The 21,466-nt window shown below is 45.1% G+C and overlaps 1 protein-coding gene across 3 annotated transcripts in view; it reads right to left on the bottom strand.

Annotated features, from left to right (window-relative positions):
• The window catches only part of RAB37 (RAB37, member RAS oncogene family), a 155,001-nt gene that overhangs the window by 95,819 nt on the left and 37,716 nt on the right, over nucleotides 1-21,466 (bottom strand). The window contains exon 1 of one of the 3 annotated variants that reach the window (XM_077251484.1): nucleotides 18,329-18,552. The exons of the other annotated variants lie outside the window; for them this stretch is intronic. Within the exon in view, the coding sequence (XP_077107599.1) occupies nucleotides 18,329-18,532 (204 nt within the window). The 5' untranslated portion in view covers nucleotides 18,533-18,552. Of the gene's footprint in view, nucleotides 1-18,328; nucleotides 18,553-21,466 lie in introns of those variants that run through there. 3 annotated transcript variants of the gene reach the window in all.

Below are 21,466 nucleotides of genomic sequence, written 5' to 3'. Positions count from 1 at the left end.
TGGGCTTTAGAACAATTCTTTTTGTGTTTTTTTCATTTAAGACAAATTAAATGAAGATAATACCAGAGAATTTGTGTTTGCAATCATTTTCAGGAAGAAACTGAGTATTATCTGACAGAATTGTAGGGGCGTGAATACTTTTGGCCATGACTGTATTATAATATGCCCCAGCCTGGCCCCCTTTATTTTAGAATATGCTCCAGCCTGGCCCCCAGATATCCATCCCGCTTTCCCAGCTATACATACTGGCCCTCATATGTCCCTTGTCCTGCCTCACCATATATCTCTCCTGGATCCCTATATCCTTCCTGGTCCCTTGTCATGGCTCCCCCATACATATATTCAACCCCCCATATATATGCTTCTAGGTTGGTCTCTTGTACTGCCCCCCTTTATATCCATCCTGGCCCCACATGTATGCAGCCTGGTCCCTTGTCCTGCCCCTCCCCCATATATCCATCCTACCCCCCCCCCCCCCCATATATCCATCCTAGCTGCCCCATATATGCATCCCGGCCCACCCCCATATATATGCACTCTGGTCCCTTGTCCTGCCCCTGGCTCCCCCATACATTCATCTCGGCACCCCAAATCTCCATCCTGGCCTCTTGTCCTGCCCTTTCTCCCCCAGTATGTGTAGCCATCCCGGCCCCCGTTTCCCACCCTCCCCCAGTATGTGTAGCCATCCCGGCCCCCTTTGCCACCTCCCCCAGTATGTGTAGCCATCCCGGCCCCCTTTGCCACCTCCCCCAGTATGTGTAGCCATCCCGGCCCCCTTCTTTCCCACCCTTCCACCCCAGTATGTGTAGCCATCCTGGGCCCCTTCCCCATGTTTGTGTAGCCACCTGGCCCCCTTCCCCCAGTATGAGAGAGAGAGGAAAAAAAAAAAAAAAGAAAACCAAAAAAACATTCCTCTTACCTGCCTGCGCTCCTGGCGGGGTCCTCCTCCTCTACAGGTAGGAGTGTTCATAGTAAAATGGCTGCCGACTTAGCAGAGGCCGATCGTGAATGTGTACATCCGGCGCATGACACGGACCTCATTCGTCAGTATCCATCGGGATGTGCGCCGCAGCGGTTCAGGTAATGAATGCTGCGTGAGCGCGCCCCTGCACATACGCGGCCTGTGCTTTTAATGGGCCCATGCTCCTAAAAACCACAGACTTTTTTTAACCCCATCTCCTCTTCCCACAGCCAAGGGCCCACCGGGGATTTTCCCGGGACCCCGCCAGGCCAGACCAACCCCGAGTATAATCATAATTACATCACATAATGTGCAAAGAATTAAATACTATGCAAAGAAAATATATAATCTCTTCAAGAATGCATAAATATCAAGGTGGTATAACCCCTGACTTCCAGGCTTTCACAACAGGGAGGCTGAATACAACCTAAACAATTTAGTTGCCCGAGGGAACTAATTAATCTGCTGTGATTTAAGAGAGTACAATAGTACTACATAGGTGCAAAAAAGAAGAAGGGAACAGTGTATGGAATACCGACAACTAGCTTAAAGGGAACCTGTCACCTGAATTTGGCGGGACCAGTTTTGGGTCATATGGGCGGGGTTTTCGGGTGTTTGATTCACCCTTTCCTTACCCGCTGGCTGCATGCTGGCCGCAATATTGGATTGAAGTTCAATTCTCTGTCCTCCGGAGTACACGCCTGCGCAAGGCAATATTGCCTTGCGCAGGCGTGTACTACGGAGGACACAGCATGAACTTCAATCCAATATTGCGGCCAGCATGCAGCCAGCGGGTAAGGAAAGGGTGAATCAAACACCCGAAAACCCCGCCCATATGACCCAAAACTGGTCCCGCCAAATACAGACTGATTAAAGGGAACCTGTCACCTGTATGAGATGTCCGCACACGGACCGTTCATCAGGGTTTTAGATCGGATTTTCATCAGTGTGAGTTTCCACGATCAGTGATTTCCACACAATAATTACATAACGGACAGCAGACTGAGCACAGATAACCTCCGCGTGCCCCCCCGTGATTCTCATGGATCTACAGATCTGTATGGGCGATTTTGCTAAGTGACCCCAATATAAAAAAAACACACACACACACACACCAGAAGTGTGATCAGTCCCATAGACAATAATGGGCGCGTGTCCTATGTGAAAACTAGTGATAGAAACGTACATGAAAAACTGATATCTGAAGGAGACATGAGGGCCGGGGGCGGGAGCAGCATTGAGGAGGGATCGAATGTGAAAGCTGCTGCTGCACCTGGGAGACCCTCCCTCCTTAATGGCAAGTATTGGTTCGGAACCGGATTCAAGTTAGTCTGCAGTTAGCTATTAGATATTAGTTAGTTATTCGATTTTCATGTATGGCAGTTAGCTATTAGTTATTAGTTAGCTATTCGATTTTCCATGCATGGGGAATTATACATAGAGTGGATATTGTTTGGGTAAAATTTTGATCAGGACTTTGAGATGTTTATTTTGCCTACTTGTGGTCCTGGGTTATTCACATAAATCTCTTTTGTCGCACATAATCAAACGCACTCAATCGTCCGTAAGTTCAATTTGAAAAGAGGTACCCTGGACTACTAGCACTCAAAATGACCAGCTCAATGTCCTGAAAAATATTTGCCAAAAAAAATATCAAGTCTATGTGTAGTTCAGAAGTTATGCACGTAAATCGCTTATGTCGCGAATAAACAAACGCACTCAATCGTCCGTAAGTTCAATTTGAAAAGAGGTACCCTGGACTACTAGCACTCAAAATGACCAGCTCAATGTCCTGAACAATATTTGCCAAAAAAAATATCAAGTCTATGTGTAGTTCAGAAGTTATTCACGTAAATCGCTTATGTCGCGAATAAACAAACGCACTCAATCGTCCGTAAGTTCAATTTGAAAATAGGTACCCTGGACCACTAGCACTCAAAATGACCAGCTCAATGTCCTGAAAAATATTTGCCAAAAAAAATATCAAGTCTATGTGTAGTTCAGAAGTTATTCACGTAAATCGCTTATGTCGCGAATAAACAAACGCACTCAATCGTCCGTAAGTTCAATTTGAAAATAGGTACCCTGGACTACTAGCACTCAAAATGACCGGCTCAATGTCCTGAAAAATATTTGCCCAAAAAAATATCAAGTCTATGTGTAGTTCAGAAGTTATGCACGTAAATCGCTTATGTCGCGAATAAACAAACGCACTCAATCGTCCGTAAGTTCAATTTGAAAATAGGTACCCTGGACCACTAGCACTCAAAATGACCAGCTCAAGGTCCTAAACAATATTTGCCAAAAAAAATATCAAGTCTATGTGTAGTTCAGAAGTTATTCACGTAAATCGCTTATGTCGCGAATAAACAAACGCACTCAATCGTCCGTAAGTTCAATTTGAAAATAGGTACCCTGGACTACTAGCACTCAAAATGACCAGCTCAATGTCCTGAACAATATTTGCCAAAAAAAATATCAAGTCTATGTGTAGTTCAGAAGTTATTCACGTAAATCGCTTATGTCGCGAATAAACAAACGCACTCAATCGTACGTCAGTTCAATTTGAAAAGAGGTACCCTGGACCACTAGCACTCAAAATGACCGGCTCAATGTCCTGAACAATATTTGCCAAAAAAAATATCAAGTCTATGTGTAGTTCAGAAGTTATTCACGTAAATCGCTTATGTCGCGAATAAACAAACGCACTCAATCGTACGTCAGTTCAATTTGAAAATAGGTACCCTGGACTACTAGCACTCAAAATGACCAGCTCAATGTCCTGAACAATATTTGCCCAAAAAAATATCAAGTCTATGTGTAGTTCAGAAGTTATTCACGTAAATCGCTTATGTCGCGAATAAACAAACGCACTCAATTGTACGTAAGTTCAATTTGAAAATAGGTACCCTGGACCACTAGCACTCAAAATGACCGGCTCAATGTCCTGAACAATATTTGCCAAAAAAAATATCAAGTCTATGTGTAGTTCAGAAGTTATTCACGTAAATCGCTTATGTCGCGAATAAACAAACGCACTCAATCGTACGTAAGTTCAATTTGAAAATAGGTACCCTGGACCACTAGCACTCAAAATGACCAGCTCAAGGTCCTAAACAATATTTGCCAAAAAAAATATCAAGTCTATGTGTAGTTCAGAAGTTATTCACGTAAATCGCTTATGTCGCGAATAAACAAACGCACTCAATCGTCCGTAAGTTCAATTTGAAAAGAGGTACCCTGGACCACTAGCACTCAAAATGACCAGCTCAATGTCCTGAACAATATTTGCCAAAAAAAATATCAAGTCTATGTGTAGTTCAGAAGTTATTCACGTAAATCGCTTATGTCGCGAATAAACAAACGCACTCAATCGTCCGTAAGTTCAATTTGAAAATAGGTACCCTAGACCACTAGCACTCAAAATGACCAGCTCAATGTCCTGAACAATATTTGCCAAAAAAAATATCAAGTCTATGTGTAGTTCAGAAGTTATTCACGTAAATCGCTTATGTCGCGAATAAACAAACGCACTCAATCGCACGTAAGTTCAATTTGAAAAGAGGTACCCTGGACCACTAGCACTCAAAATGACCAGCTCAATGTCCTGAACAATATTTGCCAAAAAAAATATCAAGTCTATGTGTAGTTCAGAAGTTATTCACGTAAATCGCTTATGTCGCGAATAAACAAACGCACTCAATCGTACGTAAGTTCAATTTGAAAATAGGTACCCTAGACTACTAGCACTCAAAATGACCAGCTCAATGTCCTGAACAATATTTGCCAAAAAAAATATCAAGTCTATGTGTAGTTCATAAGTTATTCATGTAAATCGCTTATGTCGCGAATAAACAAACGCACTCAATCTAACAAATTTTGCCCCAAAAATTCAGAACTCTATGTATTTTTGAAGAATTATACAAAATATGCTAACTCCACATGTGAAACATTTTATCGGTACCTCACTGTTTGCTATCACAACTTACTTGAAGTTTCCATAAAGGCTTAACCCACTAATCTATGGTTAATTCAAGGGTTGTTGAACAGATGCTAAGTTTGTGTGTGAAATTACACTTAATAAAGTTTTATGTCATCAAATTATTTATATGTAATTGTATCGTCATTCTTAACCTTTTTTTAACTTTACATAGTGGTTCTTGTGTAGACATGGGGGTCAGTGGGTGCTCTCGTTCGCTGTCCCGACCACCTTTACAAAGACAGCATGGACCATGGCTCATCCCAACTGAACGCCCGACCTCCTCAACAGTGGGTGGAACACTACTCATACAACACAGGGTGACGGAATCACAATATTAAGACTTTCTGGGATCTCCAAACAATTAATGGCATATATCACACAACCAGCAAAACACAAAATGTAACAGGCAACAGTTTCTCACCCTTCCACTGGATCACCAGGGAGTATAACATCCATTCATCAGAGCTTCCAGGGCTACTTACTCCAAGCCAGCAGCACCCCGCTTTCGGCGGGCACCCACCGAGAACGGAATAATGCCAGATTTAGGAATCTGACTGAGTACCGCAAATTCTGTAGTCAGGTGACTGGATTGTCCCAAGATGGATACCATCCTTATGTAGTCTTTGATCTCTCATCCGAATCCTTGCATTCGATGCTAAAGTCCATTTAGTCTTATAATCCATGTTCGGTTATGGCCTGCCAATCGGATCCGCAGATCAAAAATTGGTACCATGCAGCAAGAGAGAGTTGGTCACTGGACAGTCCTTCTATACCCCTGAGCTCTCAATTCAGACTTGGGTCTTCATGATTGGTGGAATAAGAGTGTGCTAGATTGGCTAGATTCCAAGCCGCAAACATAATATCCTGAGGGTACCGTCACACATTGAAATTTCCATCGCTACGACGGTACGATTCGTGACGTTCTAGCGATATCGTTACGATATCGCAGTGTCTGACACGCAGCAGCGATCAGGGATCCTGCTGAGAATCGTACGTCGTAGCAGATCGTATGGAACTTTCTTTCGTCGCTTGATTACCCGCTGACATCGCTGGATCGTTGTGTGTGACAGCGATCCAGCGATGTCTTCGCTTGTAACCAGGGTAAACATCGGGTAACTAAGCGCAGGGCCGCGCTTAGTAACCCGATGTTTACCCTGGTTACCAGCGTAAACGTAAAAAAACAAACCGTACATACTCACCCGTCGGTGTCCTTCAGGTCCCTTGCAGTCTGCTTCCTGCTCTGAGTGCCGGCCGGAAAGTGAGAGCAGATCACAGCGGTGCTGCGATCTGCTCTCACTGTACGGCTGCACTCAGAGCAGGAAGCAGACGGCAAGGGACCTGAAGGACACCGACGGGTGAGTATGTACTGTTTGTTTTTTTACGTTTACGCTGGTAACCAGGGTAAACATCGGGTTACTAAGCGCGGCCCTGCGCTTAGTTACCCGATGTTTACCCTGGTTACCCGGGGACTTCGGCATCGCTCCAGCGCCGTGATTGCAACGTGTGACCGCAGTCTACGACGCTGGAGCGATATTCATGCGATCGCTGCGACGTCACGGATCGTGCCGTCGCAGCGATGAAAATTTCAATGTGTGACGGTACCCTTAGTACTAATGGTGTCTAACAGAGATGAGATAGAGTCAGCTAATTTACATAGAATCGAGCAATACAATGAAAGGTTAGCATAATTGATTTATACGAGTCTGTGACCTTCCCTGGCAAAGGTAATTACATGAGTCAACAGGAACTGTAAACCTAGACTCCTTAAGCCCCCGTCTCACTAAGCGAGATCGCTAGCGAGATCGCTGCTGAGTCACAAGTTTTGTGATGCCACAGCGACCTCAGTAGCGATCTCGCTATGTGTGACACGTAGCAGCGACCCGGCCCCTGCTGTGAGATCGCTGGTCGTGTCGGAATGGCCTGGACCTTTTTTTGATCGTTGAGGTCCCGCTGGGTAGCACACATCGCTGTGTTTGACACCTTACCAACGACCTCGTTGACGACTCAGACACTGAATCGTCATAATAGCTCCCATGTGACATCGTTGTACAGGTCGCTAAAGGTCGCTGGTGAGATGTCAAACAGTGAGATCGCAGCAGCGATCGTTGGGAAGATCTCACTGTTTGACATCTCACCAGCGACCACATAGCGACGCAGCAACGATCCCTGACAGGTCGTATCGTTGTCGGGATCGCTTTAGCGTCGCTAAGTGAGACGGGGCCTTTAGAGTCTTGTAGAAACAATGAGGGGCTTATCACATGGTAATAAACAGAATACCATCATGTGTGACCAAATTTTAAGAAACTCAACCAATAGTAGGCATTGAAAGAGTCCATGTCATCACTGAGCTGTTCTGATGTGATACACTCACTTGGAAGCCATCGAAGTATGCTATAGAGTGGCCCTACATGGAGGATCGTCTGTGAACTTCATCTGTACATGGTAAGGATTTGTGTTGAATTGGCATACTGAAGTTAACTTACACTGTAACCTCAAGTCTGAATTTCAGTGTTGTTGTGTTTGTCCTGTTTGAAAGTTAAATTTATATTTGGGTATATAAAATTTTTAATATTTTTAAGAATAAAAGTAAATGATGAGATCAGTCTCAACATTTTACTTACAAATGTACTTGCTTAATGTAAATTTTTTGAATCATTTTTGCTTTGATATCTCAAAAAGGTTAGACATTGGAGGTCTTGCTTTAAAATGTTTGTCTTAATACGAAACTGCTACAGTGTATGTATAAATATTGTTGACAAGTATCATCTTGTCAGCTAGTGTGCAAGGAAGTAGTGCTTCAACTAGATATTCATACTCTATGTATTATAGGCACAAAGTATGTGAAACTAAATTAATTGATAATAATATTAGAAAGTTTACATATTATAAATGTTTATTATATTCATGTCACTGACAATAATTTCAAAATATGTGGATTATTAAGTTTTATGTACCTGATCAAGGTTGTTGATTTAGTAGTATGGTTTTAGTAAACTGATTATTAGACATAAATTTTATTTGTTACCAATCCTTGTAATATCTATGAAATGCAACTAAAGTGAGTTGCGTCATTGTGAAAAGTGGACCATTCATGCATTTTAAATACAGTAGATAATTTTAATGCGCATAAAATTTTTAGGTTGTTGGCTTAGGAATGTTTTGATGTACGAAGAGCAGCCATAGTCACATTAAGATTTTTAAAAGGCAGATAAGAGACTTTAGTTATGTCTCAGTGGTTGAGTCTATACCCATCGTTGGACTAACAGGTTTGAGTTTATGAAACGTTACAACGTGCATGTTAGCTATGGCAGGGCGTAAATTTGTGTGGCTATCTTGCATCAGGGTTGTATGATTGGCGTTCTAGTTGGCTTAGGCATGAAAATGTGTGGTCTGTTGTCATGTTTATAGTCTTTGTGATAGGGAATGTTGTCCATTGTAAAGGTGACGTAATAACATTGCATGCAGTTACATTTAAATTATAACCCTAATGTGGCACACTGAGCACTTAAAAAAACATTACATACACTTACATTAAAATATTAAATACCTATGCCACTCTGAACACGTAATAAAAATATAAATCACATGGTTAGCTTGGTAATACAACATTGATATTTCATGAATACAAATTAAGTGTTGTGTCTGTCATTGTCCATTAGAATGTTTTTTTTAATTTCCTAAGTAACCCTAGTATGTTTCCATGAAAATGATAAATGGCACAGAATAATAATGTTTGGGTCTCAATTGGTCATTTGTGAAATTAATTCATTTGACTTATTTCATAGGGGAAGACAGTACAATCTGCTTTCTATGTTATATGTTAAAGGCTATACCTTATATCACAATTTATAAATTTGCCCAAAGAGGAGAGTGTTATTCATTTGGAAACATACTTGTTTTTGTTTTCTATCAATGTTAAATGTAAAAATAACCACACCACGCCATGACATCTAATGTCTTCTTATAGACAAATAAGCTCACTGTCCATTGCACTTCTGACAGTGATGTTTGTTTCCAGCATTCCGATACTGCAATATCGTGTAGCGGCCGATATTCGCTGTATCGGAGTTCCGATACTGAGTTCCAATACTTTTACAATATCGAATACCGGAATCAGAAGTTCCCATAATGCAATGAGCTAGTTTTATTCTATTCAGCCAATGAGAATCCTAAGACGTGTGGGCACATCCTGTTAGGCATGTTAGCCATGTTAACTAATGGCATGGCTGAGATTGGCTGCTCAAATGATGTCAAGATGCACTATAATGGAGTGTGGGCGGTGCGTGGGCGGTGCGTGGGCGGAGACTGCATGTCTGTGTGTGCGGGCGGGGTCTGTGTGTGACCGTCGGGGGTCTGTGCGGGCCTGCTGAGGGTCTGTACGGGCCTCTCGGGGGTCTTTGTGGGCCTGCCAGGGGTCTGTACGGGTCTCTTGGGGGTCTGTACGGGCCTCTCCGGGGTCTGTGCGGGCCTCTCCGGGGTCTGTGCGGGCCTCTCCGGGGGTCTTTGTGTCTTTGTTCAGCCATCGTCCGATGGTACGACAAGTCCCATCGGCTATGCCTGCTACAATGACAGTGATTGACACATTAGCCAATGATGGGACAGTAGTAGTCCCATCATCCGGCTAATGTGTGGATTGTAAAAAAAACAACACAAACATACATACTACATACATACATACATACAACATACTACATACATACATACTACATACATGCATACCACATACATACAACATACTACATAAATAGAACATACATACAACATAAATACAACATACCACATTCATACAACATACATACTACATCCAACATACTATATACTACAAACATATTACATACATACATACAACATACTACATACATACATACATGCTACATACAACATACATACAACATACTACATACATACAACATACCACATACATACAACATACATACTAGATACATACTACATACATACAATACATTCATACATTACATACATATAGACATACAGTACATATAACATAGAGTACATACTCACCATAACTTGTCACTTTGTTCCCCGAATCCAGTGTCATCTGTAAAAAAAATATTAAAATAACAAACTAACAATATACTCCCTGTCCGCTGAAATCCACGAGTGTCCCACGACGATTTCCTGTGGAGAGCAGCATCAGCTGATGAGACCGCTCTCTAGGGGCTCCAGGAATACAATGACGGGAGGAAGGTATCCTTCCGCACTGTATTCCTCCGCCACTGTAAAATCTAGTCCCTAGTCTCACTTTTGGCATTGCTGTGAGAAAGTTCCCATGCAGCTTTTGCCATAAAGTGAGACCAGTGAACTACAGTAACCTCTCAGTGATGCACTGCAGGAGCCATTATCTCCTGTCAGTGTGTCACTGGAGGTCCTTTAGAGCAGTGACATCACCCGATGTCACTGTTCTATGGGGGAGATCATCGTGGGACACTCGTTATTAATTGGACTGCGTCGGACAGGGAGTATACGGTTTATTATTTTACGTTTTTTGCAGGCTCTGAAGTATGGTAAGTATGGTTAAATTAATAATACTAAAATACTAACATTTTTCTCGCTGTGTCTTTATTTTGTTTTTAACTCTTTCACTACTCTAGGATTAATAATGGATAGGCGTCTTATTGACGCCTCTCCATTATTAATCCGACTTAATGTCACCTTACAATAGCAAGGTGACATTAACCCCTTATTACCCCATATCCAACCGCTACTCGGTAGTGGGAAGAAAGAGGCTAAGCACCGAAATTTGTGCATCTCACAGATGCGCCATTTATGGGGCGGCTGCGGGCTGGTATTTGCAGCCAGGAGGGGCCAATATCCATGGTCCCTCTCTAGGCTATGAATATCAGCCCGCAGCTGTCTGCGTAGCCTTTCTGGCTATAAATTATAAGGGGACACCAACGTCATTTTTTGGGGGGGTCCCCCTATTTTTATAGCCAGTAAAGGCAAAATATACAGCTGCGAGCTGATATTAATAGCCTGGAAAGATCTATGGGTATTAACCCCTTCCCAGGCTACAAACATTGGTCCCCCAGTCGCTGGCTTTCCCTCACTGGCACCAATTTTTTTTTTTCATTTTTTTTAAATTAAACATATTTCTTTCAAGGCTGGGGTCCCACTTGCGAGAAACTCACACGAGTCTCTCGCCTCAATACCCTTCACTACCGCCGGCACTCGGGCCTGGAGCGTTCAGCTACATAGAAATACATGCAGCCGCACACTCCGGTCCCGAGTGCTGGCGCCAGTGTCGGGTATCGAGGTGCGAGACTCATGCGAGTTTCTTGCAAGTGTGACCCCGACCTAAAGGTACCGTCACATTTAGCGACGCTGCAGCGATCTAGACAACGATCCCGATCGCTGCAGCGTCGCTGTGTGGTCGCTGGAGAGCTGTCACACAGACAGCTCTCCAGCGACCAACTATGCGAAGTCCCCGGGTAACCAGGGTAAACATGGCGCAGGGCCGCACTTAGTAACCCGATGTTTACCCTGGTTACCCGGGGACCTCGGCATCGTTGGTCACTGGAGAGCGGTCTGTGTGACAGCTCTCCAGCGACCAAACAGCGACGCTGCAGCGATCGGGATCGTTGTCTGTATCGCTGCAGCGTCGCTAAGGCTGTGTGCACACGTAGCATATTTTTTGCGTTTTTTTCGCGGTTTTTCGCTATAAAAACGCTATAAAACCCGCAAAAAAAACGCTAACATTAAGCATCCTATGTAATAGAATGCATTCCGCATTTTTTGTGCACATGCTGCATTTTTTTCCTGAGCGGAATCGCATTCCAGAAAAAAACGCAGCATGTTCATTAAAATTGCGGAATCGCGGCGATTCTGCACCCATAGGAGTGCATTGATCTGCTTACTTCCCGCACGGGGCTGTGCACACTATGCGGGAAGCAAGCAGATCAAGTGCGGTTGGTACCCAGGGTGGAGGAGAGGAGACTCTCCTCCACGGACTGGGCACCATATAATTGGTAAAAAATAAAAGAATAAAAATAAAAAATATCGATATACTCACCCTCGATGTCCCCCGCAGTCTTCCAGCCTCTCCGCTGCACGCTGCCGCTTCGGTTCCTATAGCTGCTGGGCGGTGAAGGACCTGCGATGACGTCAGTGTCTTGTGATTGGTCGCGAGACCGCATGTGACCGCTCACGCGACCAATGACGTCATCTCAGGCCCTTCACCGCACAACAGCTATAGGAACGGACGGCGCTGAGGTCTGCAGGTGAGTATAACCATTTTTTTAATTTTTTTTATTATTTTTAAACATTCTATCTTTTACTATAGATGCGGCATAGGCTGCATCTATAGTAAAAAGTTGGTCACACTTGTCAAACACTCTGTTTGACAAGTGTGACCAACCTGTCAGTCAGTTTTCCAAGCGATGCTACAGATCGCTTGGAAAACTCTAGCATTCTGCAAGCTAATTATGCTTGCAAAACGCTAGTTTTCTGCGGGTATATGCATGCTAATTCTGCATGCGATATTCCCGCGGCAGGAGGCGCAGAATTGCCGCGGAAATTTCCGCGGCAATTCTGCAACGTGTGAACTTAGCGTTAATGTGACGGTACCTTAAAGGTACCTTCACACTAAACGATATCGCTAGCGATCCGTGACGTTGCAGCGTCCTGGATAGCGATATCGTTGAGTGTGACAGGCAGCAGCGATCAGGATCCTGCTGTGATATCGCTGGTCGTTGAACAAAGTTCAGAACTTTATTTGGTCGTCAGACCGGCGTGTATCGTCGTGTTTGACACCAAAAGCAACGATACCAGCGATGTTTTACACTGGTAACCAGGGTAAACATCGGGTTACTAAGCGCAGGGCCGCACTTAGTAACCCGATGTTTACCCTGGTTACCAGTGTAAAATGTAAATAAAACAAACACTACATACTCACCTTCGCATCCCCCGGCGTCCGCTTCCCACACTGACTGAGCGCCGTAAAGTGAAAGTGAAAGTACAGCACAGCGGTGACGTTACCGCTCTGCTGTTAGGGCCAGCGCTCAGTCAGTGCAGGAAGCGGACTCCGGGGGACGCGAATGTAAGTATGTACTGTTTGTTTTTTTTACATTTTATGCTGGTAACCAGGGTAAACATCGGGTTACTAAGCGCGGCCCTGCGCTTAGCAACCCGATGTTTACCCTGGTTACCCGGGGACCTCGGCATCGTTGGTCGCTGGAGAGCGGTCTGTGTGACAGCTCTACAGCGACCAAACAGCGACGCTGCAGCGATCGGCATCGTTGTCGCTATCGCTGCAGCGTCGCTTAATGTGAAGGTACCTTTAGGAGTCTAGGTTTACAGTTCCTGTTGACTCATGTAATTACCTTTGCCAGGGAAGGTCACAGACTCGTATAAATCAATTATGCTAACCTTTCATTGTATTGCTCGATTCTATGTAAATTAGCTGACTCTATTTCATCTCTGTTAGACACCATTAGTACTAAGGATATTATGTTTGCGGCTTGGAATCTAGCCAATCTAGCACACTCTTATTCCACCAATCATGAAGACCCAAGTCTGAATTGAGAGCTCAGGGGTATAGAAGGACTGTCCAGTGACCAACTCTCTCTTGCTGCATGGTACCAATTTTTGATCTGCGGATCCGATTGGCAGGCCATAACCGAACATGGATTATAAGACTAAATGGACTTTAGCATCGAATGCAAGGATTCGGATGAGAGATCAAAGACTACATAAGGATGGTATCCATCTTGGGACAATCCAGTCACCTGACTACAGAATTTGCGGTACTCAGTCAGATTCCTAAATCTGGCATTATTCCGTTCTCGGTGGGTGCCCGCCGAAAGCGGGGTGCTGCTGGCTTGGAGTAAGTAGCCCTGGAAGCTCTGATGAATGGATGTTATACTCCCTGGTGAGCCAGTGGAAGGGTGAGAAACTGTTGCCTGTTACATTTTGTGTTTTGCTGGTTGTGTGATATATGCCATTAATTGTTTGGAGATCCCAGAAAGTCTTAATATTGTGATTCCGTCACCCTGTGTTGTATGAGTAGTGTTCCACCCACTGTTGAGGAGGTCGGGCGTTCAGTTGGGATGAGCCATGGTCCATGCTGTCTTTGTAAAGGTGGTCGGGACAGCGGACGAGAGCACCCACTGACCCCCATGTCTACACAAGAACCACTATGTAAAGTTAAAAAAAGGTTAAGAATGACGATACAATTACATATAAATAATTTGATGACATAAAACTTTATTAAGTGTAATTTCACACACAAACTTAGCATCTGTTCAACAACCCTTGAATTAACCATAGATTAGTGGGTTAAGCCCTTATGGAAACTTCAAGTAAGTTGTGATAGCAAACAGTGAGGTACCGATAAAATGTTTCACATGTGGAGTTAGCATATTTTGTATAATTCTTCAAAAATACATAGAGTTCTGAATTTTTGGGGCAAAATTTGTTAGATTGAGTGCGTTTGTTTATTCGCGACATAAGCGATTTACGTGAATAACTTCTGAACTACACATAGACTTGATTTTTTTTTGGCAAATATTGTTCAGGACATTGAGCTGGTCATTTTGAGTGCTAGTAGTCTAGGGTACCTATTTTCAAATTGAACTTACGTACGATTGAGTGCGTTTGTTTATTCGCGACATAAGCGATTTACGTGAATAACTTCTGAACTACACATAGACTTGATATTTTTTTTGGCAAATATTGTTCAGGACATTGAGCTGGTCATTTTGAGTGCTAGTAGTCCAGGGTACCTATTTTCAAATTGAACTTACGTACGATTGAGTGCGTTTGTTTATTCGCGACATAAGCGATTTACGTGAATAACTTCTGAACTACACATAGCCTTGATATTTTTTTTGGCAAATATTGTTCAGGACATTGATATGTTCATTTTGAGTACTAGTGGTCAAGGGTACCTCTTTTCAAATTGAACTTACGTACGGTTGAGTGCGTTTGTTTATTCGCGACATAAGCGATTTACGTGAATAACTTCTGAACTACACATAGACTTGATATTTTTTTTGGTAAATATTGTTCAGGACATTGATATGTTCATTTTGAGTACTAGTGGTCAAGGGTACCTCTTTTCAAATTGAACTTACGTACGATTGAGTGCGTTTGTTTATTCGCGACATAAGCGATTTACGTGAATAACTTCTGAACTACACATAGACTTGATATTTTTTTGGGTAAATATTGTTCAGGACATCGATTTGTTCATTTTGAGTACTAGTGGTCCTGGGTACCTCTTTTCAAATTGAACTTACGTACGATTGAGTGCGTTTGTTTATTCGCGACATAAGCGATTTACGTGAATAACTTCTGAACTACACATAGACTTGATATTTTTTTTGGCAAATATTGTTCAGGACATTGAGCTGGTCATTTTGAGTGCTAGTGGTCCAGGGTACCTATTTTCAAATTGAACTTACGGACGATTGAGTGCGTTTGTTTATTCGCGACATAAGCGATTTACGTGAATAACTTCTGAACTACACATAGACTTGATATTTTTTTTGGCAAATATTGTTCAGGACATTGAGCTGGTCATTTTGAGTGCTAGTAGTCCAGGGTACCTATTTTCAAATTAAACTTACGTACGATTGAGTGCGTTTGTTTATTCGCGACATAAGCGATTTACGTGAATAACTTCTGAACAACACATAGACTTGATATTTTTTTTGGTAAATATTGTTCAGGACATTGATATGTTCATTTTGAGTACTAGTGGTCCAGGGTACCTCTTTTCAAATTGAACTTACGTACGATTGAGTGCGTTTGTTTATTCGCGACATAAGCGATTTACGTGAATAACTTCTGAACTACACATAGACTTGATATTTTTTTTGGCAAATATTTTTCAGGACATTGAGCCGGTCATTTTGAGTACTAGTGGTCCTGGGTACCTATTTTCAAATTGAACTTACGTACGATTGAGTGCGTTTGTTTATTCGCGACATAAGCGATTTACGTGAATAACTTCTGAACTACACATAGACTTGATATTTTTTTGGGCAAATATTGTTCAGGACATTGAGCTGGTCATTTTGAGTGCTAGTGGTCCAGGGTACCTATTTTCAAATTGAACTTACGTACGATTGAGTGCGTTTGTTTATTCGCGACATAAGCGATTTACGTGAATAACTTCTGAACTACACATAGACTTGATATTTTTTTTGGCAAATATTGTTCAGGACATTGAGCTGGTCATTTTGAGTGCTAGTGGTCCAGGGTACCTATTTTCAAATTGAACTTACGTACGATTGAGTGCGTTTGTTTATTCGCGACATAAGCGATTTACGTGAATAACTTCTGAACTACACATAGACTTGATATTTTTTTTGGTAAATATTGTTTAGGACATTGATATGTTCATTTTGAGTACTAGTGGTCAAGGGTACCTCTTTTCAAATTGAACTTACGTACGATTGAGTGCGTTTGTTTATTCGCGACATAAGCGATTTACGTGAATAACTTCTGAACTACACATAGACTTGATATTTTTTTTGGTAAATATTGTTTAGGACATTGATATGTTCATTTTGAGTACTAGTGGTCAAGGGTACCTCTTTTCAAATTGAACTTACGTACGATTGAGTGCGTTTGTTTATTCGCGACATAAGCGATTTACGTGAATAACTTCTGAACTACACATAGACTTGATATTTTTTTTGGTAAATATTGTTTAGGACATTGATATGTTCATTTTGAGTACTAGTGGTCCAGGGTACCTCTTTTCAAATTGAACTTACGTACGATTGAGTGCGTTTGTTTATTCGCGACATAAGCGATTTACGTGAATAACTTCTGAACTACACATAGACTTGATATTTTTTTTGGCAAATATTTTTCAGGACATTGAGCCGGTCATTTTGAGTACTAGTGGTCCTGGGTACCTATTTTCAAATTGAACTTACGTACGATTGAGTGCGTTTGTTTATTCGCGACATAAGCGATTTACGTGAATAACTTCTGAACTACACATAGACTTGATATTTTTTTGGGCAAATATTGTTCAGGACATTGAGCTGGTCATTTTGAGTGCTAGTGGTCCAGGGTACCTATTTTCAAATTGAACTTACGTACGATTGAGTGCGTTTGTTTATTCGCGACATAAGCGATTTACGTGAATAACTTCTGAACTACACATAGACTTGATATTTTTTTTGGCAAATATTGTTCAGGACATTGAGCTGGTCATTTTGAGTGCTAGTGGTCCAGGGTACCTATTTTCAAATTGAACTTACGTACGATTGAGTGCGTTTGTTTATTCGCGACATAAGCGATTTACGTGAATAACTTCTGAACTACACATAGACTTGATATTTTTTTTGGTAAATATTGTTTAGGACATTGATATGTTCATTTTGAGTACTAGTGGTCAAGGGTACCTCTTTTCAAATTGAACTTACGTACGATTGAGTGCGTTTGTTTATTCGCGACATAAGCGATTTACGTGAATAACTTCTGAACTACACATAGACTTGATATTTTTTTTGGCAAATATTGTTCAGGACATTGAGCCGGTCATTTTGAGTACTAGTGGTCCTGGGTACCTATTTTCAAATTGAACTTACGTACGATTGAGTGCGTTTGTTTATTCGCGACATAAGCGATTTACGTGAATAACTTCTGAACTACACATAGACTTGATATTTTTTTTGGCAAATATTGTTCAGGACCTTGAGCTGGTCATTTTGAGTGCTAGTGGTCCAGGGTACCTCTTTTCAAATTGAACTTACGTACGATTGAGTGCGTTTGATTATGTGCGACAAAAGAGATTTATGTGAATAACCCAGGACCACAAGTAGGCAAAATAAACATCTCAAAGTCCTGATCAAAATTTTACCCAAACAATATCCACTCTATGTATAATTCCCCATGCATGGAAAATCGAATAGCTAACTAATAACTAATAGCTAACTGCAGACTAACTTGAATCCGGTGGTTCGGACTATATGTATGCGGAGCTCCCCATAACACCCGCACACTATGTGGGTGCAGCAGGTGGCACAGTCATGGGCAGTCTTGTTGGAATGCCTTCCCCTCCCGGACCCGACACTTTACGGACTCTGATAGCTCCTCACAGCTGTAATAATGCGGAGCACAAAACGGCTGTGACGGGTCAGTGCACAAGCCGGGATCCGTGAGGTGACAAGCGTCCGGACCGTGAGGTGACAAGCGTCCGGACCGTGAGGTGACAAGCGTCCGGACCGTGAGGGGACAAGCGTCCGGACCGTGAGGGGACAAGCGTCCGGACCGTGAGGGGACAAGCGTCCGGACCGTGAGGGGACAAGCGTCCGGACCGTGACCCACTTATTACCGCCGCGCCTCCAGCTGTAAGTTACCGGACGGAGGCGTGACAGCAGCAGCCCACACCGCACACAATACAGCACCTTGTACGTCTGCTCGTAGAAGGAGTTCCGACACTGGCTGAACGTCTGGGCTTTCGCCGGAGCTGACAAGTCTCCATTCAGCATCTCGGACATGATACAGGGTGACCCGAACCAGGAACTGGGCGGAGACTGCACTGTTCCCCCCAACAGAGAAGGTGTGGCGCTAACAGACCGCACCCCCGCTCCAGTAAATACCGCCCACATAATCACCACTCCCCCTATATTCCTCACTGTGCCACGCCCACTGTGAGCTTCTGTTTCAGATGCCCCGCCCTTCTGTGTAGTCAGCTGACCCGCAGAGTCCGTGATAGCCCCATCACATCAGTTACGTCCGTCAGGCGCAGGTGTCACGAGAACCAGCAATCCCTGACACCTGTCCGCAGCCGTGCTGATAACTGAGCATCCTGACACCTGTCCGCAGCCGTGCTGATAACCGAGCATCCTGACACCTGTCCGCAGCCGTGCTGATAACCGAGCATCCTGACACCTGTCCGCAGCCATGCTGATAACCGAGCATCCCTGACACCTGTCCGCAGCCATGCTGATAACCGAGCATCCTGACACCTGTCCGCAGCCGTGCTGATAACCGAGCATCCTGACACCTGTCCGCAGCCATGTTGATAACCGAGCATCCTGACACCTGTCCGCAGCCATGCTGATAACCGAGCATCCTGACACCTGTCCGCAGCCGTGCTGATAACCGAGCATCCTGACACGTGTCCGCAGCCATGTTGATAACCGAGCATCCTGACACCTGTCCGCAGCCGTGCTGATAACCGAGCATCCTGACACCTGTCCGCAGCCGTGCTGATAACCGAGCATCCTGACACCTGTCCGCAGCCGTGCTGAGAGCCGAGTATCCTGACACCTGTCCGCAGCCATGCTGATAACCGAGCATCCTGACACCTGTCCGCAGCCGTGCTGATAACCGAGCATCCTGACACCTGTCCGCAGCCGTGCTGATAACCGAGCATCCTGACACCTGTCCGCAGCCGTGCTGAGAGCCGAGTATCCTGACACCTGTCCGCAGCCATGCTGATAACCGAGCATCCCTGACACCTGTCCGCAGCCATGCTGATAACCGAGCATCCCTGACACCTGTCCGCAGCCGTGCTGATAACCGAGCATCCTGACACCTGTCCGCAGCCATGCTGATAACCGAGCATCCCTGACACCTGTCCGCAGCCATGCTGATAACCGAGCATCCTGACACCTGTCCGCAGCCGTGCTGATAACCGAGCATCCTGACACGTGTCCGCAGCCATGTTGATAACCGAGCATCCTGACACCTGTCCGCAGCCGTGCTGATAACCGAGCATCCTGACACCTGTCCGCAGCCGTGCTGATAACCGAGCATCCTGACACCTGTCCGCAGCCGTGCTGAGAGCCGAGTATCCTGACACCTGTCCGCAGCCATGCTGATAACCGAGCATCCTGACACCTGTCCGCAGCCGTGCTGATAACCGAGCATCCTGACACCTGTCCGCAGCCGTGCTGATAACCGAGCATCCTGACACCTGTCCGCAGCCATGCTGATAACCGAGCATCCTGACACCTGTCCGCAGCCGTGCTGATAACCGAGCATCCTGACACGTGTCCGCAGCCATGTTGATAACCGAGCATCCTGACACCTGTCCGCAGCCGTGCTGATAACCGAGCATCCTGACACCTGTCCGCAGCCGTGCTGATAACCGAGCATCCTGACACCTGTCCGCAGCCGTGCTGAGAGCCGAGTATCCTGACACCTGTCCGCAGCCATGCTGATAACCGAGCATCCTGACACCTGTCCGCAGCCGTGCTGATAACCGAGCATCCTGACACCTGTCCGCAGCCGTGCTGAGAGCCGAGTATCCTGACACCTGTCCGCAGCCATGCTGATAACCGAGCATCCTGACACCTGTCCGCAGCCGTGCTGATAACCGAGCATCCTGACACCTGTCCGCAGCCGTGCTGATAACCGAGCATCCTGACACCTGTCCGCAGCCGTGCTGAGAGCCGAGTATCCTGACACCTGTCCGCAGCCATGCTGATAACCGAGCATCCTGACACCTGTCCGCAGCCATGCTGATAACCGAGCATCCCTGACACCTGTCCGCAGCCATGCTGATAACCGAGCATCCTGACACCTGTCCGCAGCCGTGCTGATAACCGAGCATCCTGACACGTGTCCGCAGCCATGTTGATAACCGAGCATCCTGACACCTGTCCGCAGCCGTGCTGATAACCGAGCATCCTGACACCTGTCCGCAGCCGTGCTGATAACCGAGCATCCTGACACCTGTCCGCAGCCGTGCTGAGAGCCGAGTATCCTGACACCTGTCCGCAGCCATGCTGATAACCGAGCATCCTGACACCTGTCCGCAGCCATGCTGATAACCGAGCATCCCTGACACCTGTCCGCAGCCATGCTGATAACCGAGCATCCTGACACCTGTCCGCAGCCGTGCTGATAACCGAGCATCCTGACACGTGTCCGCAGCCATGTTGATAACCGAGCATCCTGACACCTGTCCGCAGCCGTGCTGATAACCGAGCATCCTGACACGTGTCCGCAGCCATTCTGATAACCGAGCATCCTGACACCTGTCCGCAGCCGTGCTGATAACCGAGCATCCGGACACCTGTCCGCAGCCGTGCTGATAACCGGGCATCCCTGACACCTGCCCTCAGCCGTGCTGATAACCGAGCATCCTGACACCTGTCCGCAGCCATGCTGATAACCGAGCATCCCTGACACCTGTCCGCAGCCATGCTGATAACCGAGCATCCCTGACACCTGTCCGCAGCCATGCTGATAACCGAGCATCCCTGACACCTGTCCGCAGCCATGCTGATAACCGGGCATCCCTGACACCTGTCCGCAGCCATGCTGATAACCGAGCATCCCTGACACCTGTCCGCAGCCATGCTGACACCTGTCCGCAGCCGTGCTGAGAGCCGAGTATCCTGACACCTGTCCGCAGCCATGCTGAGAGCCGAGCATCCCTGACACGTGTCCGCAGCCGTGCTGATAACCGAGCATCCCTGACACCTGTCCGCAGCCATGCTGATAACCGGGCATCCCTGACACCTGTCCGCAGCCATGCTGATAACCGAGCATCCCTGACACCTGTCCGCAGCCATGCTGATAACCGGGCA

Source organism: Ranitomeya variabilis, chromosome 4, assembly GCF_051348905.1.
Source record: "Ranitomeya variabilis isolate aRanVar5 chromosome 4, aRanVar5.hap1, whole genome shotgun sequence".
Classification (NCBI taxonomy): domain Eukaryota; kingdom Metazoa; phylum Chordata; class Amphibia; order Anura; family Dendrobatidae; genus Ranitomeya; species Ranitomeya variabilis.
Note: the sequence above shows the minus strand (reverse complement) of the source record. Positions and strands in the feature narration are given on the sequence as shown.